General features: G+C 39.4%; 1 protein-coding gene across 3 annotated transcripts in view; it reads right to left on the bottom strand.

Moving 5' to 3' along the window:
- The window catches only part of PAPPA2 (pappalysin 2), a 310,433-nt gene that overhangs the window by 257,038 nt on the left and 33,486 nt on the right, over positions 1-19,909 (bottom strand). For all 3 annotated transcript variants that reach the window (XM_017891696.1, XM_017891697.1, XM_017891698.1), the window contains exon 3: positions 8,614-9,685. In XM_017891696.1, coding sequence (XP_017747185.1) covers positions 8,614-9,685 — 1,072 coding nt within the window. The remainder of the gene's footprint in view (positions 1-8,613; positions 9,686-19,909) is intronic.

The raw sequence follows: 19,909 nt of genomic DNA, 5'->3' as shown, positions 1-19,909 counted from the left end.
ACTCAAATAACAAGTTAATGAAGAAAATGGCTTAAAGCCATTCCCTCCTTAGCTAACATGTTCACGCTTCCATGAGTATTGTCAGTTATTTTACTCACTAGATCTAAATGGGGCAGTGCTACCACAGTGATGAGACCAGTAGAGAAGTTGACTAGAGTGTAGTTTCTGAATACCCTTCTTTTCCCATACATAGTAGTATACTCTGCCTACAGATTTTTACCCTCCTAAAACCCTTGTGCTACATTGTCATTTCCCCATGTCATTGGTTTTCCATCTACATATAGATATATATTTATATATGTACACTAATTCATTTTTAAAATATCAAATGTGTTCCAAGAACTATGAACAAAGAAACTAAAGTCTTGTGCAAGAGATAGACAGGAATGGGAAGTTACAGTATGGTATAATAAATATGTATTTAAGGAGGGGTTGGCCATTTTTTTCATAAAGGGCCAGATAGTAAATATTTTAGGCTTTGTGGGCCACGTGGTCTTTGTTTTAACTGCACAACTCTGCCACATGAAAGCAGCCATAGACAATATGTAAACAAGTGAGTGTAACTGTATTCCAAAATAATTTTTTTTACAAAAACACGTGATAAGCCAGATTTGTTCCATGGTCCATAGTTTGCCAACCACTGTACTAGAGTAAGAACATTCCTTTCTTTAACAATTATTTATTGAATACTTAGTCCGTTCCTTTTGCTGTTTGTAGGTGTTAGAGTATAATAGTCAGCCAAACGTATAAAAACCCCTTCCCTGGTAGAATTTACATTCTAGTGGAGAAAATGAATATTAAGCAAAATAAACAAAATAGCATATTTGTGATAAATTCAAAAAGAAAAATAAAGCAGGGGAAGAATTCATAAAGAGCCAAGACAGCGTGTACAATTTTACGTGAGGTCTCCAGGGAAGGCCTCACCTAGAAAGCAACTTTGAAAAAAGACCAGAAGAAAGTGGGAAAGTTAGCCATGTAGAAATCTGGAGGAAGAATATTCCAGAAAAGTGAAAAGCTACTGAAAAGGTCACACAGTAGGAGTATGTCTGGCAAGTCAGAAGGCCAGTGTGGTGGAGTGCAATAAGGAGCATGGTAAGAGGTGAGGCCACAGAAATGACTGATGCTATATGACCCTATAGATCAGTCATGCTGTTGGCTTTGGCTCTGAATAAGCTGGTAAATGCTGGAGAATTAGGGGGAGAGGAATGACTTGATCTGAGTTATACCGTGATAGGATTACTCTGACTGTTGTGCTAAAAATAGACTCGACGCAACAGTGCAAGGGCAAAAGTGGGATACCAGTTAAAAGACTATTGCAATAATCCAGGTGAACAAAGATGGGGACCTGGATTACGGTGGTGGCTATAGGGGGATGAGAAGTGATACAAATGAGGTAGCTAATTTGTATTTGAGGACAACAGAATGCTCCAAGAAGGAGGAAGGGACATCCTAGCTGAGACTTGAAGGATAAGTAGTAGTTGTTTAAGTGTTTGGCTCTGGAAATCAGATCCACAACCATTGGACAGTGTTCTGGGTAGGAAGTGAGAGAAACCTTGGAGTTGAAATTAATAATAAATCAGGAGCTTCCTCTAGAGGCTAGTGCTCTGATGAAACCTCAGAAAAACCCCTGATGGCCACGCTAACTACATGTGCCACCCTCTACGGCACTCTACAACTCTGACATCAAGAGAATGAGGGCCTGGTTAGGGGAAGACCTACCAACAAGATTTCATTTATAAGCAGTCACTGAAGTCATTACAAACAAGAGTCCAAGAAAAAGAAAAAAGAAAGAAAATGTGTAAGTGTGCAGCTGTCTTTCAAACTCTTAGGCTTAAATTCTAGGAAGGAACCTCTAAGTGAAATCATCTGAGACAGATTGTCATCTGACCAAGGCACCAGGGCTAGCACCCCAACTCCTAGGAAAAAGCCGAAGTATTTTGAACAACTGAGTGTAGTTGGAGACTGGGGTCTCTCCTGAAAAATTTCTAAGAGGAAATATTTTTTTTTTTTTATACTTTAAGTTCTAGGGTACATGTGCATAATGTGCAGGTTTGTTACATATGTATACTTGTGCCATGTTGGTGTGCTGCACCCATCAACTCGTCAGCATCCATCAATTCGTCATTTATATCAGGCATAACTCCCAATGCAATCCCTCCCCCCTCCCCCCTCCCCATGATAGGCCCCGATGTGTGATGTTCCCCTTCCCGAGTCCAAGTGATGTCATTGTTCAGTTCCCACCTATGAGTGAGAACATGCGGTGTTTGGTTTTCTGTTCTTGTGATAGTTTGCTAAGAATGATGGTTTCCAGCTGCCCAGACAGACTACACGGCTCACTCACCAGTCTGTCTATTTGGCTAGGAAATAAACTATGAAAAGGAGAAAAACATCCACCCTGCCCCAACCCCCACTCACCTGAGGAGGAAAGTCCACTAAGTCAGGTGAACAGAAAAACTGTAGATTTCATTTGCTCCATAATATGATGCCTATTGGAACTGTGGAGAAACTGGCTTGTAGGAAAATAAATAAGAGACATTTCTATTTGTAGGTAAACTTACTGTGCTTATCTACAGAACCTCCTCTTATTTCTTTCCTTCTATTCCCGTTGCCAGTTGACGTGACCATGAGAAGGTGACACTCGCTCTAGAGTTCACACTGCCTGTGAATTTTGAAGTGAGGGAACTAACAGGTTTTTGCTGTTTAGTTTTAAAATTTCTCCTCCATTTCTTTTCTTCCTGCCCTCTTCTACCCCTTATGCTTATTTTCCCTGCGTGTGTTTTTTTTTTTTTTTGGCTTCAGGGACCTTTGAATCTCAATTTCAAAAGAAACCTATAATGAAGCCTGGCTGATGTTTAACAGACCAGCCACTGCAAGAGCCCAGCCTGACCATGCCTTTGGCTCAACAGCCTCAGAGTGTGAGTGAGCAAAGGACAGCTAATCCAAGGCATCCAGGTCTGTGCAGCACCAACTTCTCCACCTGTTCCCTTTGATGCCATGTGCCTCTGCCTTCCTAACCCAAGATACACCCTTTCTAGTGTATACCTGCAGACACCACTCTCTGCCATATCCCCCAGAACAATTCCCAGCCACCCTCTTGAGGACCTCTTTAGAGGGAAGTATGCCATGGGCAAGTATTGCTATGTAAAAGAGTCCTCTGCCCTTGAACTCCCCAGTGAAACCTCAGGGAATGAGGCAAAAAAGAGACAATGAGTTGCCAACATATAGAGATGTTAGCCCATCACAGGCTTTAGAAACAAATATACAGAAAACAAATATACAGTATCCCCATTGTCTGCTTCAGAGCATGGTCAGACACTAAATGATTGACCCTTGTTCAACTATTTGTTTTTATTTGGAGACTTTTCTTCACATTATAGCAATATTATGAGATCTGAGATATAGAAACCAAAAAAGAGAGACAAGCAGAGTTCCAGATTTAGTGAAATACTTGCTCAACTCTATTGTGAAAAGGAGAGAAAGCATGGGATGGAAAGTAGGTGCAGCAGCAAAGAACTGTAACTCTGAGACATAATTTTAGGGAGAAATGTGACAGAAACAATTAATAACCAAAAAGAAGTTGAAGCCTGCAAAGGTCAGGGAAGACAGGTTCCCCTGAGGGTACAGAAATTCCTTTGGGCTCAGCTCCCTAGTATGCACCATAGGGAATAGTCAATGACATTTGTGATTTTACTGAAGTGGACACTCAACACCCTTCCTTCCCTTAATTCTTGCAGATCATCTCTCAGGGCAGCTACTATGTAGAAATAGACATCTGGCTTATGTAGCCCTGCCTAGTTCCAAGTTCCTTTATCTTGGTAAGTCTGTTCAACTGGCTGGGTAATGTATCTATAATTCATATCTTCTCCTGACCAGTCCAGAGCCTGATAAGTACTCTCCCTTTGATAGGCCCATCTGGGTTACAGACGTTTGATGCTGAATTCATCAGGCTTTCTCTCCTCTCAGAGCATTTGGGAGAGGAACTACTTTGGGCTAGATTTGTGGTTTCTTGCTGGGGTTGGTGGGAATGCATCTTGGTTTGTTTTGTGCTGCCATAGCAAAATACATGAGAATGGGTAATTTATGAAAAAGACAGATTAATTTCCTACAGTTCTGGAGGCTGTAAAGTCCAAGGTTGAGGGGCCTGCATCTAGTGAAGGTCCTTTTGCTTCATCATCCCATGGCAGAAGACAGAAGTGCAAGAAAGCAGGCACGAGAGAGGGGTAGCAAACTCATCCTTTTATCAGAAACTCACTCCTGTGATAACAGCATGAATCCATTAATGAGGGCAGAGCTCTCATGACATAACCATCTCTTAACATTTTCACCTCTCAACACTGTTGCTTTAGGGATTAAATTTATTTTTTTTAATTTATTATACTTTAAGTTCCAGGGTACATGTGCACAACGTGCAGATTTGTTACATATGTATACATGTGCCATGTTGGTGTGCTGCACCCATTAACTGGTCATTTACATTAGGTATATCTCCTAATAGTATCCCACCCCCCTCCCACCCCATGCCCTGGTGTGTGATGCTCCCCACCCTGTGTCCAAATGTTCTCATTGTTCAATTCCCACCTATGAGTGAGAACATGCGGTGTTTGGTTTTCCGTCCTTGCGATAGTTTGCTCAGAATGATGGTTTCCAGCTTCATCCGTGTCCCTACAAAGGACAAGAACTCATCTTTTTTATGGCTGCATAGTATTCCATGGTATATATGTGCCACATTTTCTTAACTTTGGGAGACACATTGGAACCACAGCAGGAAGACTGAACAGGATTTGGGAAGTGAGGAGAGTTGTTCATACATCAATCCTTGCACTCAAATGTTAGTGATCTATTTGTAGGTCTGTCCCCCACTTTCTACTACTCTCCCCCGACCCTAAACTGTGAGCTTCTGGTGCTTCCACTGTGAGTGGAAAGACTCTGTGCCTGGAGCACTCCGCTCAATAGATGCCTGGCGAAGCATTTGTCAAAATTGAGTCCCTTCAGAGTAACAGTACAATGGAATTGTGAGCTTGAGTGCTGTGATTTAACTGTAATAATAGGCAGGCTCTACAAAGGTAATCTAGTTCAGAGACTAACTCCACCAAGTCACAGGACCTTATGGAAACCCAAAGATCTGTATCTCTATGAATCAAAAGTCCTTTCAAACAATCTAAGCCATGGCAAAGAAAAGCCATTCCCCATGTTCTGCTTTTAATGCCTCAGCCTGGATTTAAACCCAGAGAATTTAGATAAAATTACTGAACTTCTCCTCTAAATTGTTAGCCCTTACCATTTCCATAGTCTTTACATGTGTCCCTCTGCCATGCCTGGCACATCATAGAAGCTTGATAAATAATGATTTTTCAAAATATTGCGCTTGCCAAGAGTCACAAAAAATTAATATTTTTATAATAAAAATTCAGCACAAAAAATAGGATAGGGAAGGCAGAAAAGACCTACACATGAAGTAAGTATAAGAGAGCTGAGAAGAAAGAAAACCTCTCTCCTCCACTATGTTTCTGCCTTCAAATTTCTTTTTTCAAAAGAGAAAATTCATAGGTAATTATTCTTTCTCAGATCATCATAGGTAGAGATTTAAAAGTGTGGTTTCTACTGTGAATAAGTATTAGACATTTAAGGAAAGTCATCAGCATAAAGGATAGTCATTAATTTAAAATATAATAAAAAAAGAAAAGTTGACTTCAGAGGTATCAGATACAACACACACACAAAATTTCCAAATGAATCACATTTTTATCTTTGAAAATGTTTGTCTTAAAATGTTTTTAAGATTAATTATATGGAAGGATGCAAGGACAAGGAAGGAGATAATGTAAGGGAGTTAGTCCCATCTCTATCTTAAGAAATCAATGGATAATGTTTAAAATTGATGAACCAAGCAATATAAATATAATATTTGGAGGTATACAGGAAACTACCAGAAAAAAACAGATGAAAAAAATAAATATAGTAACCTGTGCAAAGCAAGGACAGAGTGTGGAGAAGGATGGGGAAGAGTTAGGCAGGTGACTGTTTTTCTTCCTTCTGTCTTTTGGTATAATTTGATATTTTAAACCATGAGCACTTTTCACTTTGAGTTAGTATTTTTAACTATCAAAAGGTATAAATATTTCCTTTGTATTCCACAAAGCAGGTTTTATATGTGGGGCTAAAAGAGTCACTTATGAATAAAGGTTCAAAACACTACTGGGTCTATAAATAGAAGGAGTGAGTTGCTCTTCTGCAGGCAGTGAGGTAAGTTATAAACACCCAGATAAGGGCAGTATGACAGGAATTTAGAGAAATAAAGGGAAATTCTGAGGAGAACAATACCTGGGTACCTTGAAAGACAGTTCTCTCAGACAGGGCAGTAGGTCATTACTATAAACTAGGAGACCAGACTTTCTCATTTCTCCGGGGGATCCTAAGTGTTGCTAACCACTGCTGTTAGTGAGGTTTAGCTTCTGCTTGAGGTTACCAAAATCTAAAAACCAAACCCAAACATAATTTTCTTTTCTTCTTCTTTTTTTAAATTTTACTTTAAGTACTGGGATACACGTGCAGAACATGCAGTTTTGTTACATAGGTATACACGTGTCGTGGTGGTTTGCTGCGCCCATCAACCAGTCATCTACATTAGGTATTTCTCCTAATGCTATCCATCCCCTAGCCCCACCACTCCCTGACAGGCCCCAGTGTGTGATGTTCCCCTCCCTGTGTCCATGTGTTCTCATTGTTCTAAACAGAATTTTATTATACAAATAGTTCTGATAATTTGATTAGTTCTCTTTGCATCACTATGTAAATAAAGACTTCCTATCTGTCAGCCTTAATAATAAGAACTAATGTTATTTTAGAACTATTTGTGTACATTGAAAACTTTAGAGCTACTTTCCTATACTTTATTTCATTTGATTCACAAAATAACCTGAAAATACTGATAATGCAAAGTATTACTGCAATCATCCTTACTTCATAGAGAAGACTTCTGAGTTTCCAAAAGTGACTTGTGTAACTTGCAAACCTAGTTAAGTAGTGAGGACTCCAAAATTTAACCATGTCCCTTGATTCCAAATCGTATACTCGGTCTTTTACACCACATGCTTGAAGTACAGGCCACTCTATTAGTGGTAACTCATACCAAGAGGACTTCCGACACACAGGGGTATCAGGAACTACTTGTACAAATGGTGTCCAACACAAAAGTAGCCATCAAGACATTGGGTGGGAGCTGAGATCCTGTTCCCGCACCTCCCACCAGCCCTGTACCCTAGGTCAGGTAAGCCTTTTCATAATTTGAACAAAGGCACCAGTTGTATACTGGGGATACTTTGTCCACAAACACAGATTAACAAGTTCACTAGCTACCTACCTACTTTCTTACCCTCCTCTATTATGTCCAACCCCGGCATCAGCCATCAAATGAGAATCTTCTTATGGCTTCTGTCTCAAAACAAGAGACACATCAGATCCATTTATTCATCAACTTAAACAACTAAATGTCAGCTGCTATTCTAGGCCTTGGGAATATAGTGGTTAACAGAATAGATAAGGGCCCTGATCTCATGGAGCTGATACTCCAAATAGGGGGAAAACAGACAAACACATGAATGTGAAAGAAAAATTATCAGAAGTACTAAGTGTTAAACAGGAAATTTAAATTAGTTGATGTAACAGTAATTGACAGCTGCTTTAATCTGAGGAATTAGGAAAGGCCTCCCAGGTGGTAACATCTAAGTAGGCATTTGAATGACAAGAGAGAGCCCACCAAGGGAATATTAAGGAAAAGAGGAGTCCAAGAAGATGGAACAGCAAATGCAAAATCCTGAGGGCAGAAAAAAGCTTGATCTGTTCAATGGAACAGAATCAAGTCAGTGAGGCTGTGCTATGTAAGTGGGGATGGAGAGGCAGATAGGGGCCAGATTGCATTGAGAGCCTATGTGTCAGGTAGCGGATTCAGATTTTATTCTGAGTGCAGTGGAGGAAAAAATCTTAAGACGAGAAATGACAGTATCCAACTTACCTTTTTCAAAAGATCCTTCTGGATGCTGCATGAAGAATGGTATTTAATGGGGCAACAGTGAAAGATCTCAGTCACCTAAAGGAGACTAGTGGCTAGCTGTCACACGAAACTTTACGAAACTGTTGAACTGCTTAGACTAAACAGACCTAAGACCTTTTCACAGATCTGTATTACTTTGCCAAGACCCTAAGACTATAGGAAGTATTGTCACGTGTAATAAGTATTGACTGGTTTCTATGTCTGGATACCTTGTTCATTCTCCACGAAGATTTCCTGGCCTCCTCTGGTAAAGCCAGTTGTTCAGCTTTCCTGTGCCCCAAGTATCTGGTGCATACACCTTTGGGTGCACTTCACACTGTGTACACAGCTTTCTGCACCACAAATAGTGAGTTCTGTGAGGGCTATCTCTTGTCTCAGTCATCTGTGTTCCTAATTACCTAACAGAACACCTAGCACGTCACAAAAGCTTAATACTGTCTGATGGGGTGGATTAATGTTGTATTCAGGGACTGTGTGAACACATTTGTCTCAAAAACCAAACAGATAAAATGATGTTAGAAATGCATCCTACAAGTAGGACACCCCAAACCCCAGTCCCTTACCTCTTGGGTGAGTCAGGGTCAAAGCAGGTCTTGCGCACATCAGCCACCTGGGGGTCGCAGCAGTCCCCGTCATCAAAGTCGTTCAGCATGTTGTTACACTCCGCGTGACAGAGCCCATCCCTGCGGTTCCAGGAGTAGCAGCGGCCCTGCAGGCGGCAGTCACCCCCATCATAGCCTGTGAGTGGGTGCTCACACTCAGGGTCGCAATGGTCATTGCCAATCTTGCTGGGCTCACAGTTCACAAGCACAACCCGGTGTCGCAGGGTGGAATTGTGGACCTGGTGGACGCTCAGCTGCCAGCTGATGTTGTAGCGGCTGAAGGCCTCATTCAGTGCCTCGTGCTGCAGACGAATCTGCTCCTCGCTCACAATGGGGTTTAGGCCCTCATCATCACAGATGTTCACCACTTGGTAGCGTATCACCTTCTCTCCCCGAAGGGGCCAGTATCCATTGTACCGGGAGATCAATTCCACGTTGTCACAAACCGTTTGCCCACAGAGTGGGGGCCGCAAAGGGGACAGAATCTCGGGCTCTGGCTCAAAGCCCTGGAGAACCTCAAGTCGTGGGTACTTCTCATCTCTAAAGGGAACCCATTCTGTGTTCAGAGGCTCAAAGCTCGCTGTCAGGACCAAGTCAGTCGCTTCCTCCTCCCCGCTTGAATGCTGAGAACTGTGTTGAAAATGGTTTTGTGGCAGGGCGGTCGACCAGAAAACCAGTGTGCCCAGGTGTCCACGGAAATAGCGTCCATCCTCAGAGCTGTCTCCCCCCAGGAGCAAAGAGCGGCAAGATGCCATGAAGGGGCTATTCAGGGGGCCAGACTGATCTAGACTGCTAGCCACCTGAGTGCCATGCACATACAGGGCCATGCGCCGTCCATCGTAAGTGGCTGCCACGTGGGTCCATGTGCCTGGTTGGTAGCGACTGTGGCTAATCAAGATGGTGGCTTTCTTCATGCGGTCGGTGCGGAGGGAGAAGAAGAAGCGAGCATCCCGCTTTCCCTTGTCCTGCCCTGAGCGGATCCCCAGGGCCCAGCCTTTGTCACTGACAGTGTGGGAGCAGTTATCAAACACACCTGGGAAAGAAGGAAGAATCCAGGGAAGAGATACCAGATACAAAGGGGAATGGAGAAAGGGAGAAGAAAGCCCATGTAAATAACAAGAATGCAGGTTTTTAATGGGGAATAAAGTAAGTGACACAGCCTTCTCATCTGAGATGCCTGCTCATATCCCTATATCAGGCCATTCTGGCATATCCTATGCCCAAAAGGAATGATTTCAGATTCCAGCCAACTTAACTCATTCTGGTATGTTTACATAACCAAAATGGAAGCTGGAAAGCAGATGTTCAATGCAAATGGCAAGAATTCTCTAGCACTCCATCACAAATGTGCTTCATGCTGACTGGCTTTGAGTCCATGCCTTTCCTCACTGACCCTAGTTCTTTTCCATTTCCTCAGAAGCCATGAGAGTAGTCATACTTTTTGCAAATGACAGCCATCTCCTACCCTCTGGAAGGTGATTTTTCTCTACTGAACATTAAAAAGATGATACTCATGGAGAAAACAAGGAGTTGATTAATCAGGGAGTCGTTTTAGAGAAGATAATAACATCCCAGACATCATTCCTAGCCCACTATTCCCTCTAACACCTCTCATGGGTAAGGATGCCCATCCACAGTGAACAACTGTTCCCCAGAGAAAGCAATATGGCACTGCCCCATGGTCCTAGCCTAAAAATCTAGTCACTGAGTTAGTAGAATGACTGCTCTATACCCAATACCACCCACCACAGTACAGAAGCAGACTGTTTCCAGATTAATAAAGGTCCTATCATACACTACCTGCCTTGCTCAGAGCAGGCACAGGGCATTTAACAGGCACAGGGCTGTTAAATCTAATTGAATAAACAAAGGATAGAACACCCATAAATAGTTAGATCATTAATAAGTTGGCAGCAGGATGGGGCACAAACTTTCAGATGTGGCATGATTGCAGATGGGACTCAGGCAGTTTGGAGGCCTTAAATGTTCCTAGTAACCCATCTTCAGTTTACCCACCATCTCTTCCTCAGTACCTCTTCTAGTACATAGTCTCTCAGGAATAGCTTTTACTAATAAATCACAAGAAGTCAGTACATCACATAGGAAATGCTTAATAAATATTGCTTGCACCAATGAATAAATGATGGAAAAATATACTAGCCTTTTGATCAGATACCTGGGTAAACATCAAGAGTCTTTCTCCCCAAACTTGTTAAATAAGACTTTTATTTGTTCCCTGACCTCCTATGCAATCCAGTCCAACAATAATTCTTCTTAGACAGTCTAGATTTATAAGCCATGAGGCTTCCTATTCTGATGGCAGGCAAGTGCTTTACAAGTAGCTATACTTCCAAAAGTGATAGAATATCTTCTCTTCTGTCTTCAGCATAAATTAATAACTTGTGGTTTACAAAATAGAAGTACTTTTTAGCAAACATATTTCCTCCCTAACCCAGTAATTCTAGCAACTATACTTTGAATTACTAGTGATGACTAGCTACAGTTCATGGGGTGTTCCGATTTGGGTTTCGGGGTTTTAGTTGTTATTATTTTCACACTGGGGTCTATCTGTTAAAGAAGTGTAAGGAATACTCCTCTACAAACTCTTGTATTGAGTGGATTTTCAAAAAAGCAAACAAATCTAGTGAGATTAACACTAAGTTCCCTGATTCATATTTTCTCCTGGTCCACTTATTTTAATAAGTAGTAAGTAGTTTTAATTATCTGTCTGACCTGTGATCACATGGGCTGCAATACTGAATATCAGGACCATGGAGTTACTAATCTATCAGCTATTTGCTGATCTTTAAGAGAAAGTACTGGGGAGGTTACTTTATATTTGATGCATACACATACAGATATAATATACATGAGTTCAGATATAAATTGTTAGACTTGACATATATTATTAACATAATTATCTGCCAGGCATCTATTTGCAATTTTAAACATTTTAATTTGCTGTCCTTAGAACTTCTAGTCTATTATCAAAAAAATAATCGTTCTTATTTGTCTCATAGAAAGGTATAAAGTTATTAATAGTGTATCTGAAATGATATTTCTAACTTCCTGAAATACTAAATAGAAGGTGGACCACTCTGATTATACTAGTCTAGTTCTGATTAATATAAGTTAGCAATTATATCAAAAAAGATTTATAGCCAAGAGCACTAAGATCATCTATATTACTTGTGAGATGTAGCCAGTATGTAGAGGTATTGTTTTGAATGATTACCAAAGTAATGATTATTTGCTCTCTAATTTAGGATGTCCAAACAGCAAATGAAAAACCTCACTAGGTGCTTAGATAACTACATTTTACTTGCTTTGTTACCATTGTTCGTACTTCATCTGTAGGGAAATAGAGTATATAGTTAACTGAAGCACTATCCTGCACTCCTTCCAGTCAAAAAGGCATACTTAGCAAATAGAATTCTCTGATTCAATGCCAACAACTCTAGTTGTGAATCAGAGTCACATGTGAAACTTTCACAAATACAGACTATTTTGAAGCCATATGGAGAGCTTATCCCATATTACAAAAGAAATCAAGTTCCTCACTGTTGCTTAGTAGAATGAAATGCAGAAGACAGAAGTTGAGAGCCTTAGTATTTTTCATTCAGTGAAGGAAAGTTAGCAAGATCGATATCAATGGTAAGTTAAATCAGACATGAAAATGCAAAGATCATCTGAAATTATTTTAAATCATTTGTTTAAAAATTATACTAGATCAGGAATCTTAGATTTGTCCAAGGTGTCTATGCAACAGTGATATATACTTGTTCATTAATTCAGCAAACTAATGGAATGAGAGGTAGTTAGGATAAACGAGGTAGTTAGGATTCATAGGACCTGTTATGAATAAGTGCACAGAAGCAGACTAAGTTATCTCACCCATGCAAGTGCAAGTTTGGTAGATATTTACAAAGCTATACTATCTGCCAATCTCAGTACTTGGTGCTGGAGATTCTATAGTGATCAAATAATTATATGATGTCATGGAGAGTTCAATGTAGTGCAGAAAATAAACCTGAAATGAATAACAATGGAATAGGCTGACTACTGAAAGTATAAATAGCTATGGGAGCAGCAAAAGGACCTCTTTATTAAAACATGGACATAACATAGCAGAAATTCTCCCTAAAGCCATTAAATGTCAACTTCCCAACACTGACCTGTCTTGTTAATAATTTGATTCCTAGTAGGTATCCACCATAAAAATCTGCCCACGAGATTAGGACTACCTTGATCACCAGTCAGACTGTCTGGGAAGGCTAGAGAGCGCCAAAGCCAAAGAATTCCAAGAGATAAGGTCAGACATTGCCAAGCTTAACGTCCTGCCAGTTTACCCAGTAATATTCATTTCAAGAGTCCTCAGAACCTGCCTTTATATAAATTACTCACTTCAGCCAAATCTTCTACACTGGAATTTTGTGTGTGTATATGTGTGTGTGTGTGCCTGTGTGTGTGTGACTCTATTTACTTTTACTTAGCCTGTAATGTTATCTCCCATTTATATAGTCCTTGAGCTTTCCAAATAAATCTTTTGTATACTGTTATTTAAGTGGTAAAACCATCCTCTGAGGCAGGCAGAGTTATTGTCATTGGCCTTATTTTATAGATGCAGACACTGAGGCTTTGAGAGGTCAGGTGTCAGACTGGGTGCAGAGAGTGCACTAGAACCAAGATATCATTATTTTGAGCCCAGAACAGTTTTCTACAAACCCTATGCGGGAAAGACCATAGTGCATGTGGTTAAAAGCATGAGTCAGCCAGAAATTATATTCTACAATCTACCACTTACATGCTATATCATCTCAACAACAAAAAAAGTTATATCACCTTGCTGAGCTCTGGTTTCCTTATTTGAAGGTTTTACCTGAGAAATAAAATCTGTGCATCTTCAGCATCCTTCAACCACAAGCTGAGACCTTAGACCGCATGAGGTTGCTGTGAGAATTAAATAAAATGTCACATGCGAAGTATCATAGCACAGTGTTCAGCTCAAATAAAGTGATTAATAAACATTAGCTATGATGAGGAGAAGGACTTTCATGATGTGTTATCAAAGGAAATAATAAATTAGATATAAAACCAGTGGTATGCTAGTAAATATTTGACAACTAGTCCTCTGAAGATTAAAAAAAATCCAAGTCCTGATTTGCAACATTTGCCAACTTCTGTGATATAAATTACTGCCACAATGGCCAATTTTAAGTTACCAGCATGATGTCACTGAACATGGATTTGGGAAGAGATGTGTACAAGTTTCTCTGATGAACCAGTTTGAGTCGATTCCATTACTGTAAAGACTAAAAAGGAAAGCAATTGCAAGCTGCCAAGTGTCTCCTTTTCCCTTTGACTACAAAGTTAGATGTGGTTGCTTTGCTGATAATATCATTTTTTGTAATTTAAAAGGGGGTAAATATTGCCTATTATCTGAGTTTTCAGCCGCAACATGTCTACTGGAAGACCCAGTGACCAACTGTACCTGTGAACAAAATGTGTCCATCCTAGGTCTGCTCTTCTTCATTCTTTCGCTACAAATTGGGCTTATAGAGCAGCCTGTACAGCTCCCCACATGCTCTCAGGAGGGACCCTCAGTCCTACTTTCTTGACCTCATTAAGCAAAAGCAAGATGAAGTTTGTTTCAAAGGAAAAATTACAGAATCCCACATTTAGGAGACTTCTTCTCAGTCTAGCAGAGTAAAGACTGACAAAACCAATGAAGTCCAAGCCAACACAATATACGTGGTGAAACTCTTGAGTTTGTGCAACATTGAGATTTTATAATTTTGGATGTACGTGAGATAGAAACAAACATGTTAAAACTATTGTTTATTCATCAAAGCCACATTCTTGGAAAGAACAGAGGGACCAGTACATGAATATGATTTATGAAATTACTCAACACTAAACTGAACCATGATAGCCCATGGATTAGAAAAATCAGATCAAATGATGTAACTCAAAAGATGGTGGTAGTGTGGAAGCCAAACATTTGGACCATATCATCTTAAAACTGTAAGAATCATTTTCTCAGCTCTTTCTTGCGACTGGCTTCCATCATATATGTTAACTAAATTTAAAACTGTTCAAGCACCTTACCTTGTATTTAATCTGAGTTTTGAGAGAAAGAAAAGTAAATTAAGGGAGGATATCCTGTTAATTGTATACCTGCGCTCAACTCCAAAAATTGTACTTAGAGACCATGGGTATCTTACAGAGCAATATGCTCTTGTGGGTCTTAGCAAACATCACTTGCATCCAATTCTCTACTGTCATTAATTATCAGCACTTGGAATTGATAGAGTCAATTATACTCAAGGAGAAATGTTGTCTCTCAAACTGGAATATATTCCTCCAAAGCAACTATGAAAAATTCTAATAAAGCACTGAACATCATAGGTAGAGTTACAAACAGTTGTTTTATGAAAACAAAAGTTTTGAATGTGGTCCCTGTAAAGTAGTAATCCTGCTTCTTTCCATTACTTGAGTGTTTTCTTTTTTTTTTTTTTTTTTTTTTGATGCTCAGGATATCTGCTGCTTATGCCAAAAACAGATAAAGAGACTTGAACTATCTTTTATAATTTGTCTACTATGTGCAACTCTATCCCTGGTGGACATGCTGCCACCCATAACAAAGTCCTGAAAAACAGCTTGGCAGGCCACCTTGGGCAGACATATCTTCAGACTGACCAAATGACTCTGTGCCTGTTCTTGAGGTCTGAAAAACAGCCCAGTGGGCTTGCTCCTCAAAGACACATCCCCAGGGCAGCCAAGGAGCTGTATGCCCACACCCCTGGCCAGAGTAACAGGCCCATAGCCCTAACCTCAGTGAGCCAGACCCCCAGCTGACTGACTTACCATGGGCATTATGTGCACTCACATCCCTCCCTCCACCTAAGAAACAGCCCAGCAAGCACACACCCAGCAAAGCTGTGCCACTGCTGCCACAAACTCTTGCAGCCTAGGCCACTGAGATAGAAAAATCACTAGCATGAATTACAGCTGAAGAAACTGACTAGAGACTACTGTGTCCATGTGGAATTAAAGCCAATACACCCTACCCAACTGACACCTTAAGACCCATCTATAGAAATAAATCTTTTTCTAAGGATGCCCTCTCTTACCACTCCTATCTGACACAGTATTGGAAGTTCTGGCCAGGGCAATCAGGCAAGAGATAGAAATAAAGGGTATTCAAAGAGGAAGAGAGGAAGTCAAGTTGTCTTTGTTTGCAGATGACATGATTTTACATTCAGAAACTCCATCATCTCAGTCCAAAACCTTCTTGAACTGATAAGCAACTTCAGCAAAGTCTCAGGATACAAAATCAATGTGAAAAATCACAAGCATTCCTTTACACCAACAACAGACAAGTGGAGAATGAAATCATGAATGAACTCCCATTCACTATCACTACAAAGAGAACAAAATACCTAGGAATACAGCCAACAAGTGATATGAAGGATCTCTTCAAGAAGAACTACAAACCACTGCTCAAGGAAATCAGAGAGGACAAAAACAAATGGAAAAACATTCCATCCTCATGGATAGGAGCAATCAATATCGTGAAAATGGCCATAAGGCCCAAAGTAAGGTATAGATTCAATGCTACTCCCATCAAATTACCATTGACATTCTTCACAAAATTAGAAAAAAACTATTTTAAATTTCTTTTTTTAAAAATTTTATTATTATACTTTAATTTCTAGGGTATATGTACACAACGTGCAGGTTTATTACATAGGTATACATGTGCCATGTTGGTTTGCTGCACCCTTCAACTATTTTAAATTTCATATGGAATCAAAGAAGACCCCAAATAGCCATGACAATCCTAAGCAAAAAGAACAAACTTGGAAGCATCATGCTACCTGACTTCAACTCATACTACAAGTCTACAGTAACCAACACAGCATGGTCCTGTTAGCAAAACAGACATAAAAACCAAGGGAATAGAACACAGACCTCAGAAATCACACCACACATCTACAACCATCTGATCTTCGACAAACCTGTCAAAAACAAGCAATAGGGAAAGGATCTTCTATTCAGTAAATGGTGCTGGGAAAACTGGCAAGCCATTGTCAGAAAACTGAAACTGAACCCCTTCCTTATACCTTACACAAAAATTAACTCAAGATGGAATAAAGACTTAAATGTAAAACCCAAAACCATAAAACTCTAGAAGAAAACCTAGGCAATACCATTCAGGGCATAGGCATGGGCAAAGACTTCATGACAAAATGCCAAAACAATTGCAACAAAAGTCAAAATTGACAAATGGGATCTAACTAAACTAAAGAGCTTCTGCACAGCAAGAGAAACTATCATGAGAGTGAATAGACAACCTACAAAATGGTTGAAAATTTTGCAATCTATACATCTGACAAAGGACTAATATCCAGAATTTATGAGGAGCTTAAACATATTTACAAGAAAAAAAAAAACAAACAACTNCTCAAGATGGAATAAAGACTTAAATGTAAAACCCAAAACCATAAAAACTCTAGAAGAAAACCTAGGCAATACCATTCAGGGCATAGGCATGGGCAAAGACTTCATGACAAAAATGCCAAAAACAATTGCAACAAAAGTCAAAATTGACAAATGGGATCTAACTAAACTAAAGAGCTTCTGCACAGCAAGAGAAACTATCATGAGAGTGAATAGACAACCTACAAAATGGTTGAAAATTTTGCAATCTATACATCTGACAAAGGACTAATATCCAGAATTTATGAGGAGCTTAAACATATTTACAAGAAAAAAAAAAAACAAACAACTCATCAAAAAATGGGCAAAGGGTATGAACAGACACTTCTCAAAAGAAGACATTTATGTGGCCAACAAACATATGAAAAAAAGCTCAACATCACTGATCATTAGAGAAATGCAAATCAAAACCACAATGAGACACCATCTCATGCCAGTTGGAATGGTGATTATTAAAAAATCAGGAAACAATAGATGCTGGTGAGGATGTGGAGAAACAGGAAAGCTTTTACACTGTTGGTAAGAATGCAAATTAATTCAACCTCTGTGGAAGACAGCATGGTGATTTCTCAAGGATCTAGAACCAGAAATACCATTTGACCCAGCAATCACATTACTGGATATAGACCCAAAGAAATATAAATCATTCTACTATAAAGGCACATGCACACTTACATTTATTGCAGCACTATTTACAATAGCAAAGACATGGAACCGACCCAAATGCCCATCAGTGATAGACTGGATAAAGAAAATGTGGTACATACACACCATGGAATATTATGCAGCCATAAAAAGGAAAGAGATCATGTCTTTTGCATAGCCATGGATGAAGTTTGAAGTCATCATCCTCAGCCAACTAACACACGAACAGAAAACCAAACACCACATGTTCTCACTCATACGTGGGAGGTGACCATTGAGAACACATGGACACAGAGAGGGGAACAACATACACCAGGGTCTGTTGGGGTATGGGGTTGAGGGAAGGGAACTTAGAGGATGAGCCAATAGGTGCAGTAAACCACCATGGCATACAAATATCTATGTAACAAACCTGCACATTCTGCACATGTATCCCTGTTTCTTTCTTTCTTTTTTTTTTTTTTGAAGAAAATCTAATAAAAAATAATCCTACCCAGATTTGCTGCCAAAAAATAGAATTGTATTTGAGGCAAAACATTTGAATGATTTTTATCAAAGATATAAATTAAAACAAATGTAAAATAAAACAAAACACACAAACACACAAAAAAAGAAAAGTCTCTTTCTATAAATCTATTTCATAAAATTGAAAGAGGTGACTGTTCTACTGGATGCACAGAAATCAATGTAAGAACACATCAAACATAGAAAATCAAGGAAATATTACACCTCCAAAGGAACAAAATAATTTTCCAGTAACGAAATTCAATTATAAGGAAATATACAAAATAGCAAAAACAATTCAAAATAATAATCTTAAGGAAACTCAGTGAGATACAAGAGAAAACAGATAGATGATTAAACAAAATTAAAAAGTTCATTATTTGAATGAGAAATTCAATAAAGGAATATCATAAAATGAACCAAACATATATTTTAGAGCTGGATAATTCAGTGAATAACACAACAAAGAGTACAATCAATAACTTAAACAACAGATTACACCAAGTAGAAGAAAGAATTTTTGGACTTGAAGACAGATCTTTTGGAATAACTCAGGCAGACAAAAAAATATTTTAAAGAAAGAAAAAAAACCCTACAAAAATGTATGAAACATCAGTAAGTGAACAAATATTGGCATTATGGGAGTTGCAGAAAGAGAAGAGAAAAGATGAAGGAAACCTATTTAATGAAATAATAGTGAAAAACTTCTCATGTCTTGGAAAAGGGGTGGACATTCAGATCCAATAAACTCAAAAGTCTCCAAATATATTTAATCCAAACAAGTCCTCTCCAAGGCGTATTTGAGTTTTGCCAAAAGTCAAAGACAAAAATAGCTAGAGAAAAATATAATACCAAGTCACAAATAAGGGAATACCCATTAGCCCAATTGCAGATGTCTCAGCAAAAAACATACAGGCCAGAAGAGAATGGAATGAAATATTCGAAGTACTAAAAGAAAAAAAACAAATCTGCCAGTTAAGAATATTATACCCAGCAAAGCTATTCTTAGAAATGAAGGAGAAATAAAGTCTTTCTCAGATAAGCAGAAACTTGGAGAATTCATCACCACTAGATCAGTCTTGCAAGAAATGTTTAAGGTAAGACTACCTCTGGAAGCAAAAAGATAGTAACTGCATGTGTTCATGAAAACATATAAAAGTACAAAACTTGCAGATAGAGTGAATACACAAAAAAAGAAACAAATCAGTTCAGGCACAGTGGCTCACACCTGTAATCCCAGCACTTTGGGAGGCCAAAGTATGTAGATCATGAGGTCAGGAGTTCAAGACCAGCCTGGCCAAGATGGTGAAAACCTGTCTTTACTAAAATACAAAATACAAAACTTTGCCAGGTGTGCTAGCAGGCACCTGTAATCCCAGCTACTCAGGAGGCTGAGGCAGAGAATTGCTTGAACCCGGGAGTCGGAAGTTGCAGTGAGCCGAGATTGCACCACTGCACTCCAGCCTGGGCAACAAAGCAAGGCTCCATCTCAAAAAAGGAATAAAGGAAGAAAGAAAGAAAGAGAGAAAGAGAGAAAGAGAGAGAGAGAGAGAGAGAGAGAGGGAAGGAGGGAGGGAGGGAGGGAGAGAAGGAGGGAGAGAGGGAG

Source organism: Rhinopithecus bieti, unplaced genomic scaffold (genome assembly GCF_001698545.2).
Source record: "Rhinopithecus bieti isolate Rb0 unplaced genomic scaffold, ASM169854v2 scaffold_20101, whole genome shotgun sequence".
NCBI classification, from domain to species: Eukaryota; Metazoa; Chordata; class Mammalia; order Primates; family Cercopithecidae; genus Rhinopithecus; species Rhinopithecus bieti.
Note: the sequence above shows the minus strand (reverse complement) of the source record. Positions and strands in the feature narration are given on the sequence as shown.